Genomic DNA, 26,665 nt, shown 5'->3' with positions numbered 1-26,665 from the left:
AGTCAAATATATTTAGTGGCATGCATATGTGCAAGTCCACGGGTACACACATACACAGAGTTATCGGTGACATTATCCAACATCAGGGTGCTGAGTAGTCAAAGAAAGAGTTTCTCATGCTACAATATTCCATGCCCACAAACCTTGCATTTTTATTATTAAGGTATTAGCAGACTGAGAAGTGGTCAAGTGAATTTTTTACCTAAGAAATATATAGGAAGACTTCTGTTTAATCTGCCACCAGATAGTTTTTCCAGATTACTGTATATACTGTTAACTATAATATCTGTATAATATATTGTCAACATAATTTTAGTGAAATTTGAATTCTGTGAGATTTTTACATTTGTTCATAAAACTTGTAAGTATTATATAAAATATACACATTCATGAAACTTTAAACATTAATCTGAGAGGCTAAAAACACCAATATTATGTAGTCCACAGCAGCAGTACATCTCTGGGGGCATAGCTGGTATTAGAAGTTAGAATAGTGAGAGTTTGTTCTATAGCGGAGAACAAAGAAAGAACAAAAGGAGGCTGAGTCTTTCTGCCTTTGAGAGAAAAATGCGACTTGGACATTGAGTATCTCTGACCTCTTTCTGTTGCTCTTGGAATGTTAATTATGTTTGGATGTTGGAGTTCAAGGCCCATCTGAAAAGCAATGTTTACTTCTCTTTGGATTTAATTCTCTTTCTTTATTTAAAGCCCCATGCCTCACATTTTATTTCTGTGTTTCCTTATTATTTCTGCATTTGTACCTTTTCCTTCTGTATGCTTAAGTGCTATTTTATTACACAAGGGTACCAAAGATATACAGGGATATATCATTAGTTTTATAAAGAAAGGCAAAGTGAAAAATGAATTCAATAACACATTTTACTTTAAGAATTCATGCCCTTCAGAGTAAAGTTTTGTTAAGGATTTCAAACTAGGCATCAACCAAATCACACTTGAAATATCTGTATCTAGAGAAATAACAATCACTTTATCAGCCCCTATAATTCTTAGAGGCCTGACACTGAGTTCCTTAAAGACCAAGCAGTATATCGCAACACACCTAAAGGTTCTGCATTTTACAAAACCATACAAATTGTTGAAATTATCTGCCTTTTAGAGATCAGCTCTTGCCTTGTTAACAGCTAGGAGCCCCAAAGCTCTTGTCTTCATTAGTAAAGTTTAATAGAAACTGAATGTAAGCGAAGTGTGCCCCTTCAAACCACCTCTTTTATTTTCTGTTGAGTAGAAAGAGGTAAACAGGGTACATTTGACAATGAGCAAGTAGCCTTTTTGCTCAGAGATCTAAAACATTTGGTTGAGATGAATATGGTTGAGAATTTCCTCCTTTGAGAAAGGTTTGTAATTTCTATTTCCTGGGTCTAAATAAGGCAGCTCAAGTTATGCGCTTCAACGGTTGTCTTTATACCTTTGCATTTTGACTTCCCCATCTGCAAAAGAAGGGAGTGGAGCTGCAGTCTCACAGGATCCTTCCAGTCCAATAGACTACAATACAACCAGGGGAAAAAGTCATTACAAATACATAGAAGCATTTTCAAGAAGAAATATTCCAAGTAGAAACATAGGTTGATCACTTAGTAATATTTGGAATATACAGATATAATGAAAAATGGGGCCACCACTTCCAATGCCTTAAAAGCATTTCCCAAGCTTACCATGGTGAAAAATATTTCCGAAGCTTGTAGTATTTTGTTACATTTGGATCTTCGAAACATATCACTGACAAATACCACATTTGCCCTGTAGAGACCAGCAAGTAATGTTCAGGGCATATCGGAAATAGTTCAAGAAACCCTTTCCTAAAGAATGGTCCTGGGGTTCAGCTGTAGATGTGTGAAGATCTTGTTAAAAGTATAGATGCTTGTCTCAAGGAGGGCTTCAATGGTAAGCACGCTACTCAGCTATTTCTATTTTTTTAAATGTTTGTTCTGCACGCCGAAGTTTCAGAACCTCAGCTTTATATTGAATCCCGTTGTATGTGTTCTCTTCTATCAGGAGCCATTCTCTATCTCCTGTCTAGCCTGTACTCCATGTCCTCTGTCCTTTCTAAATCTTATGCTTGAGTTTTTCCCCTCTATGATACTTTCCTTTCATTTTTCTGCATTAGGAGGGAAAATAAAGAAATAGCCACTGGATGTGTAGTTAAGACGACTGAACATGCTGAACAATCCCATACCTCAGATGCCTTAGGAAAAAGTGCCTTCACCCATATACGTGGCAGTTGTCCCCCCTTCACTGTCCAAGTCCTCATTCTGCTACTACTGTGTTAAATCTCTAAACTCTCCTGTCTCTGGCTTCTAAAAACCTCCCTGTCACGTGCTATGAAGTTTCTCTTGGATCCTTTAGAACTATTTTTTTTCTCCTAAGGGACACAAAAGGGTTCATTGACCCCCTGATATAATTAGCACCAGTTAACCTAAAACGGGGTGGTGTAGCGCTCACTCATAGAAACAAAGCCATAGCGTGAAGTCTTCCCACGGGCACGCCTCACCATGTGTTCCTCTGGACCCTTCCACCACGGGGGCATTTTGTCTCGTCTTCCAGAGGGAGGGAGGCCAAGCATCAGACATCTTCATATTCTCCCTTCCCTTCCCCTCTCCCTCCTCCCCAGTGCCTCATTAGGACTTAAAGGCGCTCAATAACTATTTATTTAATAAGTGTCTTTTCTACCATTGGCCGTTTTCCACGTCTGGACTGTGCCTTTCTCTGCCTATCTTTCAAAATGTCCTGCTTGACAGCCTCTTTCCCCCTCAAGGGGCCCAAGCTGCAAATTCCTGGCACCGCAGGGAATCCCTATAACCAGGGCTCATTACATGCCATTAAACAGCTAAAATCCCGCATAGGGAATTCTCACTTAGGCCTTTCGTGGAAAAGTGATAGCTGAAAGAGAATGAGGGAACAGAAATTTAAAAGACCTGACCTCCTCACTGGGTGCAACCTACGTGCTCTACTGTAGTTAATTCATGATGTTTATGGCACTTCATGTTTCAGTTGTTAGATACTAATACCCCAGGAATCTTGAGCTCTCTTATTTCATGAAAAGCCTTCAGTGTTTCTGAATATAATGTTTATATTGCACATTAGGCAAAGTTTTTTTGACAATTTCGGAAAAATAAAAAGATGAAGAAGTAAATAGCCTGCTCACCCACCTCTGAGGGATTACCTGATTGTCATTCTAGAATTTTTTCATGCATAGTCAAGCATGTACCCACAAATACATACACACACATGTTTTAGAAAAATGAAAAGCAGACTGTATTCATTTTTATAACTTGCTTTTTCACTCAGCAACTGACATGCTGATCTTTTCTATATCCATAAATATTTGCCTGTGTCATCACGTGGAGTTTCATTCTATGAATTCACCATTATATATGTAGCCAATTCCCTACTATTGAAAGTTTAAGTTGTTTCTACTTTGCATCAATAATAAATATGCTATAAATCACATTTTTCTTCTTAAACCTTTCAAATTACTTCCTCAGTATAAATTCCTTGAATTTGAGCATGTGAGCCATTGTATTTGTACATTCTAAAGATTTTATGTATCACTGAATTTTCCCTCAGAAAGTTTGGCACAATTTCATTTTGGTAGATAAGTACTATTTGGTGATACTGTTCGAGTAAGGCCAGAAGAACTGTGTTTGAAATTAGCAGGCTAGGTCACCAGGTAGCCACAGGGCAATAGTACTGTACCTGGCTGCTATGCTTTATGTGTCAATTTTTGCATCATTAGAGACTATTATACTTACGTTATAGGCAGCATTAATTTGTATGAATTAATTAGTACCCACTGATAACAATGCTACTGCTTGATTCTCGATTTACCTGGGGATAAAGCCGTGTTCCTGTTCTGCCTTTCCTCTTTGTTTTCTGGCTGATGATTTATTTTATTGATTTAACTTCCCATCCTCGAGTGAAACGTGGATTTTACAGCGCAGATCATTAATTTGTCTATTATTAAATGGCTCCTAAGGATTAAGATGTTCTAAATCCAGTTGATGGCGGAGCACTCTGTGTCCTGCCTGAATTATTCATGTCTCAGACAAATGTCTGATTTTACTCTTCCACGTGAGCTGTTGTCTCGGTACATTTTACACGAAGGAAACAAAGCGGAAAGTGTTGGAACTTGCTGAAAACAAATCCCAGGTGCACAGGAATGAAGAAGGGGAGAGGGGAAAGGAGGAGAAGGAAAAGGAACAGACGCCAGACGGAAGGAGTCGCTGGAAAAGGCCGCTCAGGGTGCAGAAATGGAAAAGTCAGAACGTGGGGAGAGACCTTTCCATTTCACAAAGCAGAAAGAATTCCAGTACTAGCATGAGTCACATGAAAACTGAGCGCTTTTTATTAGCCACCAGATCCATTTTTTTTTTCCTCCCCAAATCGTTAAGAATTCTTGACTGCAACAGTATGGGAAAAGCAATTGATTGCAGTGTACATGCCATGCCCAAAGTCTTAGAATTCTACACATGCAAATAAGCATATGGCTGGACACCAACTTGCCTCAAAATTTCCATCAAAATGCCCCCATGTAATGACTGTAAAAGCAAGTAGTCAGATCGTTATTGAAGACTGCGATATTGTTCACATGAGGTTTATATAAGCCCGCTGTGGAAATAACCAACGAATGTACCTCTGATGAAATTGTTCACATCATCAGTTGTCCGTCAACGTGTGCTGACGTAGTTGCTCCTGTTATTTTCCAGGTCCCACTTGGAAGCCAGTTCTGACCAGTGGAAGCGCCTGCACCTCTCTCTTCAGGAGCTTCTGGTGTGGCTACAGCTGAAGGATGACGAATTAAACCGGCAGGCCCCCGTGGGGGGCGATTTCCCTGCGGTTCAGAAGCAAAACGACGTACACAGGGTAGGACAGTTCTCATCCTAGTGCCTTGGACATCATAAGCATTCAGTGATTATTTTAAAATTGGTCTTGCTTGAAGTTAAGTTGAATAGAAATCCTCTTTCCTCCTCTCATCCAAGGGTCAATTATAAATAATCCAAGCCATTATATTTTAAATGTCAAGAGCATCTGCATTAATAATAACCTTTAAGAAATTGCCCATCTCTTTTGGTTATCTGGAAAATGTTTTTACTATGGAAACTGTTGGACATATATAAAAGGAGACAGAATACAATAATAAACACCCATGTATCCATCGAGACTTCAGTAATCATCAGTTCATGGCTAATCTTATTTCTTCTACACTGCTACCCCTTCCCTCATTATTTTGAAGCAAATAGCAGGCATGTATCATTCCATTCATAAATACTTTATGAAGTCTCTCTAAAATATATAAGGACTCTTTATAAGTAATTGCAGTGCTACTACAATACTTTTAAAATATCATAAAGTTCATTGTATCACATATGCAGTCAGTAATCAGATTTCCATTTCTATCCTATATGTCATAAATGTTTAAGATGCTTTCTGTTTAGAACCTAAGGGAGAATTAAGATAGGGTCTGCCCCCTGCAATTTATCTCTTAAATTCTCCCTTTGTAAAACCATATATTCTGAAGTAATCCTTGATTCACAGTAAGTTACAAAATAGTACAGAGTTTCTCTGTGCAGTTTACCTGGTTTCATCTAATGGTTACAACTTATATAACTCTAATACAATTAGTATTGTCATTTCAAAATGCAACCAATGTGAAATATACATTTGCAGAGCATTTAGTGCAGCCTAACTGTATTCCAAGTGCTTGGCAGCCAGGTGTGGCTAGTGGTTACTCATTGAACAGTGTAGTTCCACAGATTGGGTCATATGAGAGTTTGGCCTTTTTTGGCAAGATTGTTCCGTAGTGTATTCTCCTATCATTAGGAGATGCAGAAAGCCTAGTTTGTTCTTTTGTGTATGTAATTTTTGCAGTTCTGAATGCTCATTGGCTAGGAGTTGCACGATGAAAATTGACTATTTCTATCATTACTCCTTCATTTATTAGCTGCAGTACATCCGTGACATTTTTTTTTCATTCATCTACTATTTGAGTACCCTGAGTGTCACTCACATTAGATAGGCAAGATCAGAGTTTCTACTTCACTGATTTTCAGAATAGCAAGTTGTTCACTACAGTCCTTCAGCAATGACCAATTGTTTCTCTTTGGTTTTGAGTTACATTTCTGTCTTCTGTATTATTCTCTGAGTAGGGAATGGAAAGATTGGTCATGGTTACTACCAAGACCCTAGGGCCTAGCAAGGAATCTGGTGTCCAGTGGATGCTGATAAGTGCCTTTGAAATCAGAATAAAAGATACATGAACAGAAATGAATAGTGAGCCACAAATTGTAGCCAAATAATAAAACTTGATAACATGATACTGCTTTTGTGTTTTTAGCACTTAAAGGAAGGAACTCTATGGAGACACAGCTGAAGGTGGTATCTTGAGGAAAAGTCAAGAGTTTATATTATGCCAGAGAAGAAAATATAGTAACTTTAAAAAAAAAAGGAAGAGAGAAAGAAGGAAAACTCAGAGATCTTACCTATAAAAAATGGCTAGTTTCTCCTCTAGCCATTTCCTTTCATATAACTCAGAATATTAAATTATCTGTCAGGGTAGGAAAAACTATGGTGATGTTACATTTTTAAATGTCCTAACTTTGAACAAACAGTCAAAAAACTAGTATTTATAGAGAAGAACATTCATTGAGAAGGATGAGAGTCTTAAATAGAACAGATTACAGGATATAGTGAAATGAGACACAATTTCTACAAAAGATATAATTTTATTTTAGTTCCAGAAACTAAAGATGAATCATTGGACAAGTATACTAGGAGACAGTAGGCTGAGATGGTAATCATATTTCTCTAAAAATCAGATTATGATTTCTACTTTGTTCTACAGCTGGAGGATAAGAAAATTGGTCCAAATAATTGCCATTGTCCCTTGCAACCAATATCATCACCCCTGATTATTGGTTATGGTTGCTTGCTGATAATAGTAAAATGTCTGTGCTAATCAGTTTCTTGTTTTTAAGCTTTTATTTAATGAATGCATTTTTCATAGGTACAACTTTAGGAATATAGTGGTTCTCTCCCCCATACCCACCCTCCCACCCTGACTCCCGTCCCACCTCCTACTCCATCTCCCATCCCATTCATCATTATGGTTCATTTTAGCTAATCGGTTTAAATCCCTACGCAGGAATCCCATGATGAAGGACATGGTTTGAGGAGTTACAGGACATGCTAACCAGAGTGAAGTGAACTAATCCCCACTTGACCAGTGTGCTTGTTGAGAAACCTATTACCCTTCCTTGATTTAACAGAACTTCCAACCCATCGACAGTTCTGCGTTTTACATATTAGTTCTACTGTTCTTTTAGTCTTAAATTTAATCATCAAACCTTTTTAGTAACTCTTCCAAAATCCCAGAATCATTGGCTCCTTTATCTCTTTGTTGCTGCTATCTACAGAAGAAACAAAAAGCTTGGAGAAACTAACAAAATATGTCCTCCTGGCCAGACAATAACACAGCAGCCTGGTCCAGTACCCTTCTAGGATGAGCACTCTCCAGGTTTCCCTGGCTGATGTATCCCTGAGTCACTTGACCTCCAAAATATTTCTTAACTCTGTCTACCACAAAGTCACCATGGCCATAAGAAACCATTTCTCTAGACATGTCTGCCTCTGGTCTTGCCAACCTACAGCGCAATCTTTATATTTCAGTCAAACTAATCTATGTAAAAATATAAATGAAATTCTGTCTGTCCTCGTCTTAATACTCTTGAGAATCTTCTCTAAGCCCTTGGAGAAGATTGAAGTCCTTGGCAAGAGCACAAGGTCCTATCCGGCGGGTGGGGCCTCCACCATCTCTTTCCTTGCTGCTTTTTTCCCTTCTCTTTGGACTCCAGCCTCGCTGCCTTGTTTTGATTTTCCCAGGTCTCCATATTCCTGCCAGGCAAAGCCTTAAACATACTAGCCTTGTGTCTTAAATTCTTTCATTTTTTTTTTCTTTAAAGATTTATTTATTTGAAAGTCATAATTACACTGAAAGAGAAGGAGAGACAGAGAGAGAGGTCTTCCATCCACTGGTTCACTCGCTGATTGGCCTCAATGGCTGGAGCCGCGTCAATCCAAAGCCAGGAGCCAGGATTCAGGAGCTTCTTCCGGATCTCCCACGTGGGAGCAGGGGCCCAAAGGCTTCAGCCATCTTCTTCTGCTTTCCCAGGTCATAACAGAGAGCTGGATCAGAAGTGGAGCAGCTGGGACTCGACCTGGCACTCGTATGAGATGCCAGAACTGCAGGCGGCAGCTTTCCCCACTATGCCACAGCACCGACCCCTTAAATTCTTTATATTCAGACTTATTCCCTCATAATATCGTTAACATCTAATAATCATTTACATCCTGGCCCAGTCACCTGTCATCATGCAAGCTTCCCCCTAAGGCCCACATTTGGCCAGATCTCCCTTTTATATCCTCTCATCACACTGACTGACTTCTGTGACGTAATATTCTTTGATATTATGAATGTGCGACTATTTGATTTATATCAGTCATTTGCACTAAACCATGTGCTCCAAGAAGCTTTGGGAAGGGGTGGGGAAGTGAGATGTCCTTTTTATACAAAGCAGCTTATAAAGTACCTAGGATATGTTAGACACTGAAGAGATAAGGGAACAAAGAAAGGCGGAGTGGGGAGCAACCCGTAACTAATATTAACCTTTTCCTTCTCCTCTAGGCTACTGAGTCTGAGGGCTGGGAGAGAATGAGTACCAGGGGCCTTCAAAAAATTCATGGAAAATGTGCAGAAACTATACATAGATTTCACATTTTGTTGCACAAAAATAGGCTTATGTTTTAATTTCATTTCCCAAGGACTTTTTGAAGGACCCTCACAGGGAGTGATATTCCTTCCTTCTTGATAGGATTTTTCTGTTTGTCCCCTACTCAGTGTCATTACATAAAGTGTTGTTGCTTTTGACACGAGACAAATCGCATTAAAATGTCAAAGTGGAAACTATGATCAAAAGCTGTTCACTTCTTTATTTTCTATAAATCAGATTATTTGAAAAATAGGAAACTTGTATTTTCTTTGTACTTCTACTTAGATTAATGGTAAGCTTTTTATGGCAAAGTATCACATGTCTAATACTCTTTTTTGAAAAAGGAAAATATTCAGTCGCTCTCAATTACTATGATGGAGAGATGTATGCTTTTCTTGGTGGTAAAATTCCAAGCTAGTCCACACAGGTAGCTGGGGACTGCAGTGTCCCTCCTCAGAGGAGTTTTCACACCCATGAGAGTGGATCTGTGTTCCCCAAACCAGCTGGGCAGCATAACAACAGCAACTGAATGGCTTTCAAGACTAATTAATAAAATAATGCTCCATATGTGGTGAAATGTTATAAATAATTAAAGCTCAAATGTGCCTTTGCAAATATAAACTGACCAATTTTTATATCTTTTGAATACATTATCCTGGCTTTTATAATTCCTCATTACTTGCCTCACTAGACTGACTCGTTTTCAATTAGTGTGTATTATTCTGGTCCAGATATATTTTTAAAATTGACTTCCTTTGTTTTACTTGAGCAGTCACTAAAGTGATATTTATTACTTGTCTACTTGTGTGATTAACCTAGCAAGAGTCTTAAAGGAGCAAATCATAGTGGGGAATTTCTAAGGACAACTGCAATAAACCATGAGCTTATTTAATTCCTCTCCTCCTACTCCAAATCCAAATGGAGATTAGGCCTTGATTATAAGAACACTGTAGGTAATGACTTTTTGTTTGCATTTTTACTAATGAAATTGTTTGTCATTAGTTTTTCATCTTTCCATTTAAATATCTTTGTAATCCGCTCCCTAGAGACCATAAGGACACCTTCAAAGCTTCCTGAGATTTTTCTGGTGAAGATTTAGATGGAAGTAATCAATACATACATTATTAAAACAGTGGACAGAAAGCCATTATTGCTTGGCTGCTGTTGACAAATGAAAAGGCTTGGATAAAGTAGTTTACTTGTACATTTGTCAGGTCATATATTATGCATGGTCGATTTCCTCAGAACTCACCACAAAGTGAGGGAGAGGTTTAGAAATTCAATAAAGTTATCCTGAAATCATGTTGTAGATTATACATTTATTTAGGCTAATTCTGTTATCAATGCTGGCCTGCTAGCCTCAGGTACATTTTCATGTGTGTGTTAGCTTGATGAGTTCTCTGTGTTTTCTTTAAACAGAAAGAGAAAAATGTCTTTGGGTGCCATTTGTAAATGTTAAGATTTAAGTCAGCTCTCTGTTAAGAAAAAGGCATTCTTCCCTCTCCCCTTGGAAAAACAACCGAGGGTTGTGATAGAGTGACTTATTCCAACCAACATTGGATGGCCTGACCTCTTAGAATGTCTAAGCAAGTCTGCTTTCCCTGCAACGTCTAGTTATGTCTATACTAAAATGTCTTCTTAGGTCTGTTAGGGGAAATAAACATCTTTCTGATCTATTTTCAAATTTTTATTTATTTGAAAGAGAGAGGGAGAAGAAGGGGGAGAGGGAGAGGGAGAGGGAGAGGGAGAGGGAGAGAGAGAGAGAGAGAGAGAGAGAGAGAAAGATAGATCGATCTTCTATCCCTAAATACCAACAAGGGCAGGGACTGGACCAGGCTAAAGCCGGGGGCTGAGAACTCAGTACAGGGTCTCCCACATGTGGCAGGGACCCATGTACTAGAACCGTCACTTCCTGCCTCCCAGGGTGAGTGTTAGCCAGTTGCTGGACTTATGAGCAGAGCCAGATCTAGAACCAAGACACTCCAGTATAGGATGCAGATATCCTGAGAAGTTTCATTTCTGTGCCAAATGCTCACCCATGATCTATCCTTCGTCTCTAACAAAGTGTACTACGTTTGTACAAAATTGATATCCTACGCAGTCATATTTATGGATGCTGAATAGAAAAGAATTATTTTTAGAACTGCATTTCTAGGCTTTTGAGGAAATCTCCTGAAAACTAGCTAGATCATCAGAACTTAAGACTGGAGTCATTGAGGAATTTCTGCCTTTCTTTAATGACTATCACAAAATAAACTGAGTAGTTTAAAAATTCACTTTTCGACCAAAGTTGTCTTTCTCACTTTTCAAAATATTTTGATATCCTGATAAATACTCTTAAAATATATTGCTATGTGTTTCGCTTTTACAAAGTACTTTTTTAAAAAGATTTATTTATTTATTTGAAAGTCAGAGTCATGGAGCGGCAGCAGCAGAGAGAGAGAGGTCTTCCATTCACTGGTTCACTCCCCAGATGGCCGCAGTGGGTGGAGCTGGGCCGATCAGAAGCCAGGAGCCAGGAGCTTCTTCCAGGTCTCCCACGCAGGTTCAGGGGCCCAAGGACCTGGGCCGTCCTCCACTATTTTCCCAGGCCATAGCAGGGAGCTGGATCAGAAGTGAAGCAGCCTGGACTTGAACTGGTACCCATATGGGATGCCAGTACTGCAGGTGGTGACTTTACCCGCTGTACCACAGTGCTGCCTCTACAAAGTAGTTTCACACACATTATTATTTTAATTGCAAATGAACCCTTGTACTTTCTCTGTGTTCTTCCTTCTCCCAAAAGTTTATTTTAGGAACAGTTATACCATAACTAAGATTCCTAGAATGTGCCGATTCTTTCAGTAACTAAATAATGAGTACCTAGTCTACTCCAGGGACTAAGGATATGATATTGCACAGAACAAGTCCCTGCTCCCATGAACATCCATATTTTAGTGACGGAAATACACAGTAATTCAGTAAATTAACATATAAAACAGTGTCAAGTTGGAGTAAGTGCTATAAGGAAAAAGTAAAGCAAGTATAATGTTGACCTTTCTGAGGATGTCCTATTTGGACAAAGACCTGTGTGAGTGAGTGAGCCAAGCAAAAACCTTGGGTGAAAAGTATTCTAGGAAGAAGGGGCAGCAAATTTGAGAACCCGTGTATGGGAGCATGTTTGGAATGTTCAAGGCAAAGCAAATTGGACTGTGTATTCTCAAGGGAAATAATAGAAGTAGGCAGTGGGAAGCTGTAGAGAAAGGCAAAGGCCAGATCACCGACAGTCTTGCAGGCCATGGTTTGGAGGTGGATTTCATTCTGTGTGTAATGAGACCTCACTGGAGCGCTCTCAGCGGGGATGGTGTGATCTGATTTATGGATTCAGAAGTTGATTCTGGCTTCTAGATAGAGGACTGACTACAGGGGGAGTAAAATGGAAAGCACAGAGAATAGTCAGAAGGGGGGTGAGGTCATCTAGGAAGAAAATGCCCATGACTTTGGGTGTAGTGGGAATGGCAGTTGTGTGACAATTGATTTAACCCAGGATGCATTCTGAGGGCAGAACTGAGAGAACTGAAGATCGGTGGGATGTAGCGTGTGGGAGAAAGTCAAGGGTGACTCTGATGTCTATGGCTTGAATGAACAGAGAAACGATAGTGCCAATTATGGAGATGCAAAACATTTGGAAATGATCACGTTTGAAGGTATGTGCATGAAGTGAATCAAGCGTTCCATTTTTGGATCTTGGTGATAGACAGAGACAAATGGTATGATTCAGAAATCATTCACCACCTAAACTTGACAATCTGAAATTTTGGCTGAGCATCTGAAGAAGTTAATTTGTCATGGTGTTTCTTAATAATCTGTTCACTTCTTCTGTCACTTCAAAAGGAATTCCCAAAGTTTAGGGTCTAGGCTAAATGACCTAAGACCCAATTCCTTAAATGACCATGGGAATAGACTGAGTTTCCACCAATGATTTTTCAAGGTCAGTTCAGAACTTAACAACTTTATTGCCGGTAGGAAGTGACTTCCCTAGTGGTTGTTGGAAGCAATCCAGTGTTAGGTTTGAGAGTCAAACATCTGTTCAAGATGTGATGTGAGCACTAAATTATTCCTCCACAGAATCACAGAGCTACAGGTAGGTGAGATTCTATTTGAGCCCATGCCTTTGGGCTCAGAAAGTACAACTGAAAAAGACTTCGGAAAAGGAACCTCAACAAGGCACTTGTTAAACACATTTTTCTATTAAGTACTTAAAAGTGTTTTCTCATTGAGTACAATTGGTTTTTTGAAAGATTAACTTTTGTCTTGAGATATTTCCATTTACTTTTCAACTTTGCTTCAGATAGATTTCACTTCACTCATAATTTTTTAAAAGGTTTATTTATTTATGTGAAAGCCAGAAAGAGAGAGAGGGAAAGAGGGAGAGAGGGAGAGAGAGAGAGAGGGAGGGAGAGAGGGAGGGAGGGAGAGAGGGAGGGAGGGAGAGAGGGAGGGAGGGGCAGAGGCAGAGGCAGGCTCTGGGTAAGTTGTAGAGTTCTGCTCAACGACATAGGGCCTATAGTTTACAACACTGATTTGTGCAGTTAAAAATTCTAAGAGGCTAGATCTGATGGTAAGTGATATTTTTTTAAAACAGTATTTTTTTAAAAGATTTATTTATTTATTTGAAAGTCAAAGTTAAACAGAGAGAAAGGGAGACAACGGCCAGAGCAGTGCTGATCTGAAGCCAGGAGCCAAGGGCTTCTTTGGGGTCTCCCACATGGGTGCAGGGGTCCAAGGACTTGGGCCATCTTCCACTGCTTTCCCAGGCCATAGCAGAGAGGCAGATCAGAAGTGGAGCAGCTGGGACTAGAACCGGCACCTATAAGGGATGCCGGAACTGCAGGTGGCAGCTTTACCCTCTATGCCACAGCACCGGCCCCAGTAAGTGTTCTTACCACAATACAAAAGGATGATTACAACCTTTCCTGTTTAGCCCATATCCCGTTTTCTTAGCTGCTCTAATATTAGCTTTCTCCAGTGACTATCAAGGGAAATTTCAAATTTCTTCCTTCCATGACCCTCTGTGCTTCTTGCTGCCAGTCTCCCTACCACCCTGCCATTTACCACATTTTTGGACCCTGTGCTATCCCAAGATCTGGATTTTGAATTCACTGGGTATTGATTGTCCCTAAGTTAGCATTTGATAAGGTATATCTTATATATTTGAGACTCAGTAAATGTGGTGGCTCTTTAAAAGGGGAAGGTCATTTTGGTGACAGAATGTATTCAGAACTTTCTTATATGACATAAAAAACATAGGATATGTGCAGACAAGGTAGAAACAATATGGAAATTAGAATGGTACTATGTCATGAAAAAGAAACTATTACATACTGATCAAATTACAGATGTGAGTGGATTGATGTTCTTGTACTGTGCCCACCCGGGAAATACTTGCTGAACACAGGGAACTGTTGAACCACTCTAAGTCCTAGTCTGTCTTGTGTTTTCTCCTCCACCAGCGAATGCTGTGACTAGTGGAAAATCTCCAGCTGGTCAAACCATAGAACTAGTGAGTATTTTAACGTAAATGTCTTCTTTAAGAAATCACTAAGTTAACGCAGGAAGAATATCAACACCTCTTGAGAAGGTTTCGCCCAGTGACTCAAAGGTTACCTCAGCTTGGACATGGAGCGTAGGTCCACAATAAGATTTCTCCATTTTTGCCGGCGCCGTGGCTCAATAGGCTAATCCTCCACCTTGCGGCGCCGGCACACCGGGTTCTAGTCCCGGTCGGGGCGCCGGATTCTGTCCCGGTTGCCCCTCTTCCAGGCCAGCTCTCTGCTATGGCCAGGGAGTGCAGTGGAGGATGGCCCAGGTGCTTGGGCCCTGCACCCCATGGGAGACCAGGAAAAGCACCTGGATCCTGGCTCCTGCCATCGGATCAGCGCGGTGCGCCGGCTGCAGCGGCGGCCATTGGAGGGTGAACCAACGGCAAAGGAAGACCTTTCTCTCTCTGTCTCTCTCTCTCACTGTCCACTCTGCCTGTCAAAAAAAAAAAAAAAGATTTCTCAATTTTTTCCAACTGAAAGCATTAATTTTTCTTTAATAACTCACCTGCAAGTCTATTTTGTATGTAAATAAACCTGGGCTCCATGTAACATGTTCTGCTTTTCTAACTGGATGGTCTACTTTTGATTTAATAATATTTTTAAATTTTTATTTATTTTTTACAGGCAGAGTTAGACAGAGTGAGAGACAGAGAAAAAGGTCTTCCTTTTTTCTGTTGGTTCACTCCCCGAATGGCCGCTACGGCCGGCACGCTGCACCGACCCAAAGCCAGGAGCCAGGTGCTTCCTCCTGGTCTCCCATGTGGGTGCAGGGCCCAAGCACTTGGGCCATCCTCCACTGCCTTCCCGGGCCACAGCAGAGAGCTGGACTGGAAGAGGGGCAACCAGGACAGAATCCGGTGCCCCAACCAGGACTAGAACCCAGTGTGCCGGCGCGGCAGGTGGAGGATTAGCCTAGTGAGCCGCGGCACCGGCCGATTTAATATTTTTGATGATGTACTATGTACCAAGTTATTGCTATAATTGTTATCATTAGTAATGAGGCTTAACAGTGATTATCTCAAACTGCCACCATATAGTAGGCCCATGGTCGATTAATGTTCTAAATGCATTTATGATAAAATATCACAACTGGAAGTTAGAACTTAAGGAAGATGTTTAGCAAACTCCCACATTTTACAAATGAGGGCACAAAGGCTCGGGGAGATTGGATGAGCTGCTGGAGATCAATGCAGCCAGATTCTGGCTTAGCCCAGACTTGAACCCTAGGGTCCTTGCCACTCAGGGACTACTTCATTGGCTTCCTAGGAGGGTTCCTTTCAGTTCTGCTTCCAGACATGGGAATCATGAGTAGTCATTCCATCAGACTTCGTCCTGAATTACACAAACAGAGCCCTGCTACTTCAATGGGAATACGGCTAGAATTCAGTTCCAGGAAAACTATGCATGATGGAAGGATGTCTGTGTTTTGAAAATCAAAGGCTTTTGCTCCCATCCATATTAATAGGATCCTGCATCCCCTGTCTCCAGGAGGAGGCGAGAAGACTTTTTTCCCTGCAGTGACAGTGTCTGTGCCCAGAGCCCTCTGTTGTCCCTGTCTTTGGGCTAAGTCACACAAGTCAGTATCACACCCTCAGGGCAGTGTTTGGCCTGGCAGTTAAGACTCTGGTGGAGATGCCCACATCCCACCTCAGAATGCCTGGATTCGGTCTGCACTCTGGCTCCTGATCCCAGCTTCCTGCTAACACAATCCCGGGAGGCAGAGGTGATGGTCCGAGTAGTTGTGTTCTTGCCACCCGTGTGCGAGACTTGGACTCAGTTCCCAGTTCCTGGCTTTTGCCTCTAGCGCAGGTGCCTGTGGGCATGTGGGGACTGCTGTGGCTCCCCCTCTTCTGCTGCTCTTCCCTCTCCTCCCCGCCTCCAGTCAGTCAGTCACTCATTCTCACCTATCATCCCCTCCATACCTGCTTATAAACTACATCAATTTATGGCATTCTTAGGTGTTTCTGATAATACACATCTTTTCTTTTTTGGGAGCAGGAAGGATAGAAAAAACAGTCACTGGCTTGACTCTTCCCTAAGATTTAAAGAATTTTTAAAGTTTCTGATTTGCTTCATGGTCCTTATGGTTTTCTACTTATATAGCTTAAAATTATAATTTAGGAATTTTATTTTTTGTTATCACTCACCTCAGTCTGGCTTAAAAACTGATGGCCTTAGGTAAACCCTAACTTATCTCCACTTCAGTTTGCATGAGTGAAAGGTTCATAGTAGGTTCAAATATACCTACTCAACCAAACTATTGACTCCCTAAGGACATGGATCAAGTTTTTACATCTTTTCTAAATATATAATAGGTTCAGAATGAATATGTTTGAATTAATTATTTAATTAGTCGACATTTGGTTACCCAGTGACTCAATATTTGTGATAATAATTTAACATACTTAAATAAATAGATTTATCTTAGGATTTTTCAGTGCTGCAATATTGAAGAAACACGTAATAAAATAAAATAAAAGTTCATATTGTGAACCGGAAGGTGTAGAAGGAAAAGTGTCAATTTAGTATGCCCAGTTTTTTCTCATTTGCTTGACAGAATATTGTTTTATTTTCACATAACTGCTCTAAGGCTTTAGTAATTGCTTTTTTTTTAAAAAAAGATTTATTTATTTATTTATTTGAAAGTCAGAGTTATAGAGAGGCAGAGGCAGAGAGAGAGGTCTTCCATCCGCTGGTTCACTCCTCAGATGGCTGCAACAGCCCTAGCTGTGCCGATCTGAAGCCAGGAGCCAGGGGCTTCTTCCAGGTCTCCCATGTGGCTGCAGGGGCCCAAGGACCTGAGCCATCCTCCACTGCTTTCCCAGGCCATAGCATAGAGCTGGATCGAAAGTAGAGCAGCCGGGACTAGAACCGGTGGCCATATGGGATGCCAGCACTGCAGGTGGCGGCTTTACCAGCTATGCCACAGTGCCAGCCCCAGTAATTGCTTCTAATTATTCTACATCACAACTGGGGGCTTTTGGATCTGTCTGTCTTAGAAAGGTGGAAAGGGATGGTGCTGTGGCATAGTGGGTAAAGCCGCCACTTGATGTGCTGGCATCCCATATGGGCACCGGTTCGAGTCCTGGCTGCTCTATTTCTGATCCAGCTCTCTGCTGCTATGGCCTGGAAAAGTTGTAATTGGGGCCATCTGGGGAATGAACCTGTGGATGGAAGACCTCTCGCTCTGCCTCTGCCTCTCTGTAACTCTGTCTTTCAAATAAATAAATAAATCGAAAAAAAAAAAAAGAAAGGAAAGGAACGTACAGGGAAGAGGATGTGTTTTACAGAGAATCAGGAGGTAATTATCTTAACATTTGAATACTGACAGCTAAATATTGAATATATTCTGCATGTGTTTGTTAAAGGCCTGTGTATCTGTTATCTTTTTCTGTCTGCATGTGAATGAACTAACTTTTCTGGTTTAAAATATTTGCTGTAACTTTAAGATAAAATAAGTGTTGTTTGTGAATATATGTTTTCCCAAACCTCACTCAAACAGGGTGTCTTTGAGACATTTATTATCAGTCAAGTCTCTTGACATAGAATTCTGTTTGTTTTAAAATGTCTCTACTTCCCTACCTTTCAAAATGGAAGGAGCTGTATTATAGCATGTAGTTTATAGTAAGTTATTAGTTATTGAAAATTGAGTTTCCATTATTTTATTGCAGAATTGTCATTTTTTCACTACATAAGCCTATCTCTTTTAAAAATTTGTTTTTATTTGAAAAGCAGAAGGAGGGAGAATGTGACAGAGACAGACAAAGAGCTGCTAGTTCACTCTCCAAATAGCTGCAATGTCTGGAGGTGCCAGACACATAGTCCAGGTATCGCACATGTGTGGCGGGAACCCAATTGTTTGAGCCATTACCACTGACTCACAGGGTATATATACATTGGCAGGAAGCTGGAGTCAGGGGCCAGAATTCAAACCCAGGCAATCCTATGGGGGATGCAGGCTTACTAACTGGTATCTTAACCACTAGGCCAAATGCCCACCCCAATCTCTGTCTCTTGAACTCCTTGCTATAAGGACCATTGATGGGGGCCAGCACTATGGCATAGTAGGCTGGCATCCTATGTAGACACGGGTTCATGTCCTGACTGTTCCACTTCTGATCCAGCTCCCTGTTAATGTACCTGGAAAAGCAGTAGAAGATGGTCCAAGTGCTTGGGCCTCTGCATCCAGATAAAGCTCCTGTCTCCTGGCTTCAACCTGGCCCAGCACTGGCTGTTGCAGCCATCTGGGGAGTGAGCCAGCAGGTGGAAGACTTCTCTCTCTCACCTCTCTCTCTTTCTGCAACTCTACCTTTCGAATATATAAATAAAATCTTAAGAACAACAGAAAAAGAGGACCATTGATGCCCATTATGTAGAACAGTGTCTGGTATATAGCAGGACTCACAGTTTATCAAGTGAACAAATGGAGGATGACTTTTAATATAATAACTTTTAAAAATGATTTATTTATCTTATTTGGAAGGCAAAGTGAAAGAGAGGCAGAGAGAGAGAGAGAATCTTTTATCTGCTGGTTCACTCCCCAAATGGCTGCAAGACTGGGACTTGGCCAGGCCAAAGCCAAGAGCCAGGAGCTTCTTCTAGGTTACTCATGTGGGTGCAGGGGCCCAAGCAGTTGGGGCAGCCTCTGCTGCTTCATCAGGCCATAAGCAAAGAGCTAGATCAGAAGTAGAACAGCTGGGATGCAAACAGGCACCCATATGGGATGCCGGTGCTGCAGGCCGTGGCTTACTTAACTCATGGAACCACAGTGCTGGCCCCATCATGTAACCATTTTTAACATGTCATATTATAGTTGTTTTTTTTTTTTTTCACAAAATGACAGATATTATCATTTTGTTCTTCTTTTTAAAATCTTCTTGAACAAACTTTCTCGCTTTTTCTGCTTGAGTTCTTACCTTTTCAGTACTTAGTCTATGACTTCCTAAACTTTGACGAGACAATCCTCTTTTCCTTCTGTTTTCTTAATGTCGGGCAGTAATGTGAAAATAATAGTGCTATGTCTTTGTGATGACAGAATTCCTTTGTCTTGTCTTTAGGCTCATTTTAATCAGTGACTCATATTTAAGAAATGAACAAGGCAGTTATGATGGAGCTAAGTTCTTGGCAACAATTTGAGGGGCAAACAAGTAGTCTCCTATAATGGATGGTCCTTAGCCTTGAATTATTTACTTCTCAGTTGTAACAATGGAAGCCGGCGCCGTGGCTCAATAGGCTAATCCTCCACCTTGCGGCGCCGGCACACCGGGTTCTAGTCCCGGTTGGGGCGCCGGATTCTGTCCCGGTTGCCCCTCTTCCAGGCCAGCTCTCTGCTATGGCCAGGGAGTGCAGTGGAGGATGGCCCAGGTGCTTGGGCCCTGCACCCCAGGGGAGACCAGGAAAAGCACCTGGCTCCTGGCTCCTGCCAGGATCAGCGCGGTGCGCCGGCTGCAGCGGCGGCCATTGGAGGGTGAACCAGCGGCAAAGGAAGACCTTTCTCTCTCTGTCTCTCTCTCTCACTGTCCACTCTGCCTGTCAAAAAAAAAAAAAAAAAAAAAAAAAAAAAAAAAAAAACAATGGAATTGTATCATCAAATAGTGTCTTGGGGGGCCGGCGCTGTGGCATAGTGGGTAAAGTTGCTGCCTGTGGTGCTGGTATCCCATATGGGTGCCAGTTCGAGGCCCGGCTGCTCCACTTCCGATCCAGCTCTCTGCTGTGGCCTGGGAAAGCAGTGGAGGATGGCTCAGGTCCTTGGGCCCCTGCAGCCACATGGGAGACCTGGAAGAAGCCCCTGGCTCCTGGCTTCAGATCGGCACAGCTAGGGCTGTTGCAGCCATCTGAGGAGTGAACCAGCGGATGGAAGACCTCTTTATCTCCCTCTCTCTCTCCCTCTCTCTCTCTCTGTCTCTGTCTGTCTCTCTTTGTGTAACTATGAATTTCAAGTAAAATAAATCTTTAAAAAAATAGTGTATTGGACTTTTTAAGTTTGATGAGGTCTTTAAGATCCATTTTCTTAGTTTGCGGTTCCTACTCCAACAATTATCTCCACTTTCTCCCATCTAAATCATTAATATATCTTTCTCTGCTGGAATCACCAACTGTACTAGTGTTCCTGGGATTGTCCTAGTTTTCATATTCAAAGTTCTGAATCCTGAAAAAAAAAAACTCAGTGATGGACAAACTAGGGTGGTTGGTTACCGTCCTGCTGGCGTCCATTCCTCAGTCTGCTTCAAATCACTTCTGCCGTCCTAAAAGGAATATTGCTTCCTCTCATCTTGTCGTCCTCTCTGTCCTCCTGTCATATCTTTCTCTTTTCCGTCTCAGGAAAAAATACGTTCAACAAATAATTTTCAGCTGGAATACCTACTCGTGCTTGCACGCACTCCTCAAGTCAGCCGGCTGCTGCGGCCTTTACTCTCTGGTTAGCATTGCTGGATGCTGTGGGTGACCTTCCTCCTCTCAGTACTGACAGCTCAGCACTTCTGATTTCCTCCCGTCTCTCTACCCATCCATTCTTGTCTGTGCCCATTAACTTGTTTTTTAAGGGAGAGAGAGAGAGAGAGAGAGAGAGAGAGAGAGAGTTCCCATCTGCGGACTCGTGCCCCCAAATGCCTACAGTGGCTAGGGGCTAGGCTAGGCTGAAGCCAGGAGAAGGAAACTCAATCCAGGTCTCCCATGTGTGTGACAGATAACCAACTACTTGAGCCATCACTGTTGCCTCCCAGCATCTCTGTTAGCAGGAAGCTGGAGTTAGGATTCAGACTCTGTTGAAAACAGGTTTTCTGATACAGGACATGGGCATCTTAACCACTGGGCCAAGCTCTTTCCCCTTCCCTAATTATCTTTTGACACTTAAGTACACAATGGGTATTAGCTGAATGAGAAAATGGCTCCTTAATCTCATTTTCTTCTCCCCAAGTATCAGACCATTATTTCATTGAGGAAGGAATATTACCTCTCCAAACTCAGCATGTCACCCCCCCACTTTATTCTGTTCCCTATACAGAACACCCCTGCATTGTGCTTTTGGGTTTTTCATGTTAATCTTTGTTTTATCCTGAATGCACATGTGACGTATTCTTTTTTCATATTTATTTATTTGAAAGTCAGAGCCAGAGAGTGTGGGAGATGGGGGAATCTTTCATGTGCTGGGTCACTCCCCAGATATCCTCTACGGCCAGGGCTGGGCCTGGTGGAAACCAGGAGCCAGGAGCTTCATCCAGGCCTTTTATGTGGGGGCAGGGGCCCAGGCACTTGGGCCATCTTCCACTGCTTTCCCAGGCCATTATCAGGCGCTGGATTGGAAGTGATGCAGCCAGGACTGGAACCTGTGTCTGGATGGGATGCCAGTGTCACAGGCAGTGGCGTAGCCCACAGTGCTGGCCCCACATGTGAAATCGGCTGTAGTTACTTTACAGTCAGTGTTGCTGTCATCCTCTCCCTTTGTCCAAATCCTTACCTCTAATACTGATGAAAAAGTTTCCTTCGTGAGTGGCTGGTACTCCATAGGTGAGAGACCAGGGGAAAATGATTGATTTCTGCTTGGAAAGGGGAAGGAGGCAGCTCTTCTCTCCTCCTGAAAGGCTCTCCCCGAAAACAAAATGAGCCTGAGTCCGAACTCCAGCTCCCTCAGGAGCCAGCCCCATTTGTCTCAGGTTTTATAACCTAGAAATGGCTCCCAGGCCCGAGTGTCGTATTTTCTCAAATGTAAATAAATACCCAGAGAGATAGCCACTGGATTCTTTTTGATAATTGGGGGCGTAACAAGGGAATCTACCCTGGAATATAATCATTTGGCCCTCTTGGGTGTGTGAAATTAACGAGACAAATGACTCCAGATCTCATTCCCATGGGATGAGAAGGTTCTCCAGAGGCTAGAGACTTTTAGTAGTTGTGACTAAGAAACCCGTGCTATAGAAACACTAGCCTACCTAAAATACTATGTATGCCATATTATATTATGTGCTGTGTCTCTGCACTTGGATTCTCCACGGTATCAGTTGCCTATCAACTCCAAATGGAGAAACAAGTCAAAATGATAATTGGTTTCAAGTTGGGAATTTAAAATGTATGAAAAAATACAGAACGTAAGAAGTACATGCACATACACACAGTGCATGCACACACACAAAAATACAGATTTCAAGTAAAATATTACTTGAAGATCAGCCTTTTACGTAAGCAGAGTAACTATCCTGCCTACTCTTTATTTTCAAAGGCACAGTAATATCCCACAATAAAGAAGTTACTTCCCTGTCCAAAAGCTGAATCCTAATATTCCACTCATAGAGCTCCATTAGTGTGATTCAAATACCTTGCCTCTTTCTACAGAATTGTAAATAATAATAGAGTATGCATCATTTTGCAAAGGGTAAACTCAGTATTCTTTTGAATGGTGAATACTACTGAGGTTTTATTGATAAATTTGTCAGTAAATATACTTCTGCAGTACTTCTATAGCACAATGGTATATCTGAAATTTAAAGGAGAATAGCACTAATTTTTCTCCCAGTGACAGAACAAGGCTTACGTTCAGTAGTCAACAGAGCTAGAAATAAGACAGAGTTGAAAAAAGATAAAAATGGTTAAGCCCTAGGACAGGGCAATCATCATTATTCCTGTTTATACATAGATACATTAGTGCTGATGTTATACTTAATACTTTTATTAATACATTCACTTCTGAGATTATGTTATGGTCTCAGAGCATCTATTAGCTTATCCTTGCCTCACAATAACCCTCTTAGCACTCAGTTATACTCAGTAAGTTCATAAATTTATTGCTTTCACTCTTCTTGTGGTATATTTGTTTTATCCCATGTTTTAACCCAGAAACTCCTTGAAGGCAAAACTAGGCATTTTGCTTTTCTCTTAATCCCTTGTATAAAGAAAGATTAAGGATTAGAGATTAAAATTGGGAACCAGCCTAGAGACCTCAAGAAACCATTTTAGGTCAATTCTATTATAGAAACTTGTTCCTGCAATTACTACTTCTATAACAACTCAGAACATTTCTTCTATTCTCATAGAGGTCAAAATGGAAGATCTCACAGGAAATATTTAGATGTTATATTGTCATTGGCTGCATTTCATTGAAAGAGATTATGAATGATTAATTGACCAACAAAACTGTATATGGGTGAAATGGTCATTTATACATTAAAGCCATTGTCTGTATTCCCACTAAACTAAGGTCTTTTAGCTTTTTACTTGTTACACCTCTTATTTGATGAAGTATTGAGGCTTTTTACTGTAACATAAATTTTAAATGTATTATCTCAAAAGCTAAAAAAAGAAATACGTAGAAGGAAGGAGGGTGGGAGAGAGGGAGGGAGAGGAATATCATTATGTTCTTAGACTAGTATCTATAAATCACATTGAATCTGTTAAAAAATAATTAAAATGAAAAAAATGGATAATCTTTGTTTTTTAAAAAAGTTATTCATTTATTTGAAAGGTGTTGTAAAAAGAGAGAGTGAAAGAGAGATCTTCCACTTCGATTTATTGGTTCACTCCCCAAGTAACCACAACAGCCAGGGATGGGCTAGGCCAAAGCCAGAAATTCCATGCAAGTGTCTTACATGGGTTAGAGGGACTGAAGCACTTGAACCATCCTCCACTTCTTTCCCAGGCGTGTTAGCAGAGGGTTGGATTGGAAGCAGAGCAACTGGGACTCAGACTGACACTCTGATATCAGATGCTTGTATCACAAGTTGCAGCTCCACCTGCTGTACCACAATGCATAATCAAATAGGTACTTTTTTGAAGCTACTGAGAGTTAAGCTTCTTTTACTCTTAGTGCACTATTTTAGTTAACCACCAGACACTTTGACCAAATTAACCGGTGATTGTCAGTTGCATTAGTTGTAGGCTTCATTCCAGGCTAAGTTTCTTCAAATGGTCCTTAAGGCTTCCAGGTATGTCTGGCTATGCGTTCTCTAAGGTGTGTTTATTTCTGCATTAGCCATGCCAGGGTTTTGCAATGTATGCCTTCCAACTTGAGGTTATATAAATAAAGCACTTTTATCTTAAAAGCTCCCCACTTGTCTCCAGAATAGTTTTTCAAACTCAGTGGTTTCTGAAAGACCAGAAAGACCTGAATAGCCTTGTTTATCATTTTATGACTATTGGTTTATAAATAAAAGAGATAGAAATTGACCTGAGAGTTTCATAAACAAGTTCTGAGCACCCTGGATTAATTTTGAGAAGAACGCCACAAGCCAAATAAGCATTTCTTTTCATCTCATTTCACAGGCCTTCAAGAGGGAATTGAAAACTAAAGAACCTGTAATCATGAGTACTCTTGAGACCGTACGAATATTTCTGACAGAGCAGCCTTTGGGAGGACTGGAGAAACTCTACCAGGAGCCCAGAGGTAATTGAATGTGGAACTGTAATAACATATTGATAGAAGGATCAGTGGTGACAGAGCAGCCTATCCATTCTGGCTGCCAGGGTCTGGATAGTGCTCGTATTTTCCAGGTTAAATAGAATCAATTCATATTAAACATAGATGTTGAAGAAGAATAAGGAAGCATAAACTACCATGCATAAATCTGTTTGCACATTCATAAATAAACATGAAAAGAGATTAGCGATGAGTTCGTGGAACATTTAGAAAATAGTAAACAAAGGGGTTTATCTGTGAGGAGGAATCCTATTGTCACAAAGACTACAAGCTTGTTTTCCATTTAAGAGCCTGACAAAAGTAAATTAGAGCTTGTGGGGTGCATCCTACCATTTTTCTCCTCAATAGCTTAAATGAATCTTGGATTTTCCGATTGATATAGGGTAGAACAGATTCACTCGGGAAGACAGACTTGAGCCGTGCTTCGTAATTTATGTCAAAGTGTAAAAGAGCCATTAATCAGTAAATTGGCCTCTCGTTAAAGTGTACTCTTTCTTTCTTCCAGTATGACCTTTCTGACAATGTTTAAAAAAACACACACACAAATGAATGTGGCCTAAAACCTTGTCATATTGCCAATTTAGAGCTGCCTCCTGATGAGAGAGCCCAGAATGTCACTCGGCTCCTACGAAAACAGGCTGAGGAGGTGAACGCTGAGTGGGAAAAATTGAACCTTCACTCCACTGACTGGCAGAGAAAACTGGATGAGGCCCTTGAGAGACTCCAGGAACTGCAGGAGGCGACAGATGAGCTAGACCTCAAGCTGCGCCAGGCTGAGGTGATCAAGGGATCGTGGCAGCCCGTGGGCGATCTCCTTATTGACTCTCTCCAAGATCACCTGGAAAAAGTCAAGGTACCGTCTACTACTTTGCTTCAGAACCCTTTGGGCAACTCAAAAGCGGTTCTGATCAGAACATGAGTGCAGCAGTTTCTTATTGCCAAGTTAAAAATAGGGCCCTTTTCAGCAAGAGAGATCAGTCTGTCCTTAGCAAATTTAAATTCTGCCTTTCATGGTGTTTTCTCCAAAACTATATAGTAATCAAATCATTTGCCCATCTTCAATAATATAAAATGAAATATTAAAAAGTTACAAGACAAAAAATCGTTGGATTTTGTTATTAGGAAATTGATTATACTAAAATAGTCTGGGGTGTGTGTGTGTGTGTGTGTTTTCTTTGTTTGACTTAGTATCAGAATAGAGAGCCATATAACACTTAAGCAACAGCCATGAGTCAGGGTTTTGGCCTTTTTGCTAACTAAATTATATGACTTGGGTAAGTTATGGTACTGTGAAATGAAATTGGTAATGCTAGTCTTCCCCTAGAAGGCAATGCTTGTAATACAATTTCAACTTGCATTAGCACTCTACAGATGGGACATATCATTATACCAGTATATTTGGAATACTCCTGTCTATGAAATCAAAGTTAAATTCCTTTGGAGCACAAAGGTGCTATATATATGTATATATTCTTTATATATATATATTCTTTATATAGAGATAATATACATATTTACGAGTATAATTCTGAAACAAACAACTTGTAGCACATTTTGTTTACTTATCTAATGTCAAAACTGCAGAAGTTCTCCTAGAATGAAATCTAAAATAAGTTAAATTCTTTCATGCATTCAGGATATTTGCCAGAACTCTCATTCTGGAAGTTCTCATCTCCTTGGCTTTCATGGCATTGTTCAGCCTACGTTCTTCTCTTTCCTATACTTTCCTAAGTTGTTTTTTTTTTAACCTCGATGCACCCTTCAAATATTGGTATGCCCAAGTTTTCTGTCTTATTCTATTTTTATTGTTTAGATTCTCCCAGTTTGAAACAGCTTAGATGGTAGCAGTGTTAGTCAGCTTTTCACTTTGGTAACAAAATACTTGAGAGAAGCTA

At 40.8% G+C, this 26,665-nt stretch overlaps 1 protein-coding gene across 14 annotated transcripts in view; it reads left to right on the top strand.

The window, feature by feature from the left end:
* The window catches only part of DMD (dystrophin), a 2,249,390-nt gene that overhangs the window by 1,866,506 nt on the left and 356,219 nt on the right, over positions 1 to 26,665 (top strand). For all 14 annotated transcript variants that reach the window (XM_070067426.2, XM_051827673.3, XM_070067427.2 and 11 more), the window contains 3 exons: positions 4,725 to 4,881; positions 24,617 to 24,737; positions 25,355 to 25,623. In XM_070067426.2, coding sequence (XP_069923527.2) covers positions 4,725 to 4,881; positions 24,617 to 24,737; positions 25,355 to 25,623 — 547 coding nt within the window. The remainder of the gene's footprint in view (positions 1 to 4,724; positions 4,882 to 24,616; positions 24,738 to 25,354; positions 25,624 to 26,665) is intronic.

The sequence above is a fragment of the Oryctolagus cuniculus genome, chromosome X (genome assembly GCF_051225735.1).
Source record: "Oryctolagus cuniculus isolate XC-2025 breed Fujian yellow rabbit chromosome X, ASM5122573v1, whole genome shotgun sequence".
NCBI lineage: Eukaryota > Metazoa > Chordata > Mammalia > Lagomorpha > Leporidae > Oryctolagus > Oryctolagus cuniculus.
Note: the sequence above shows the minus strand (reverse complement) of the source record. Positions and strands in the feature narration are given on the sequence as shown.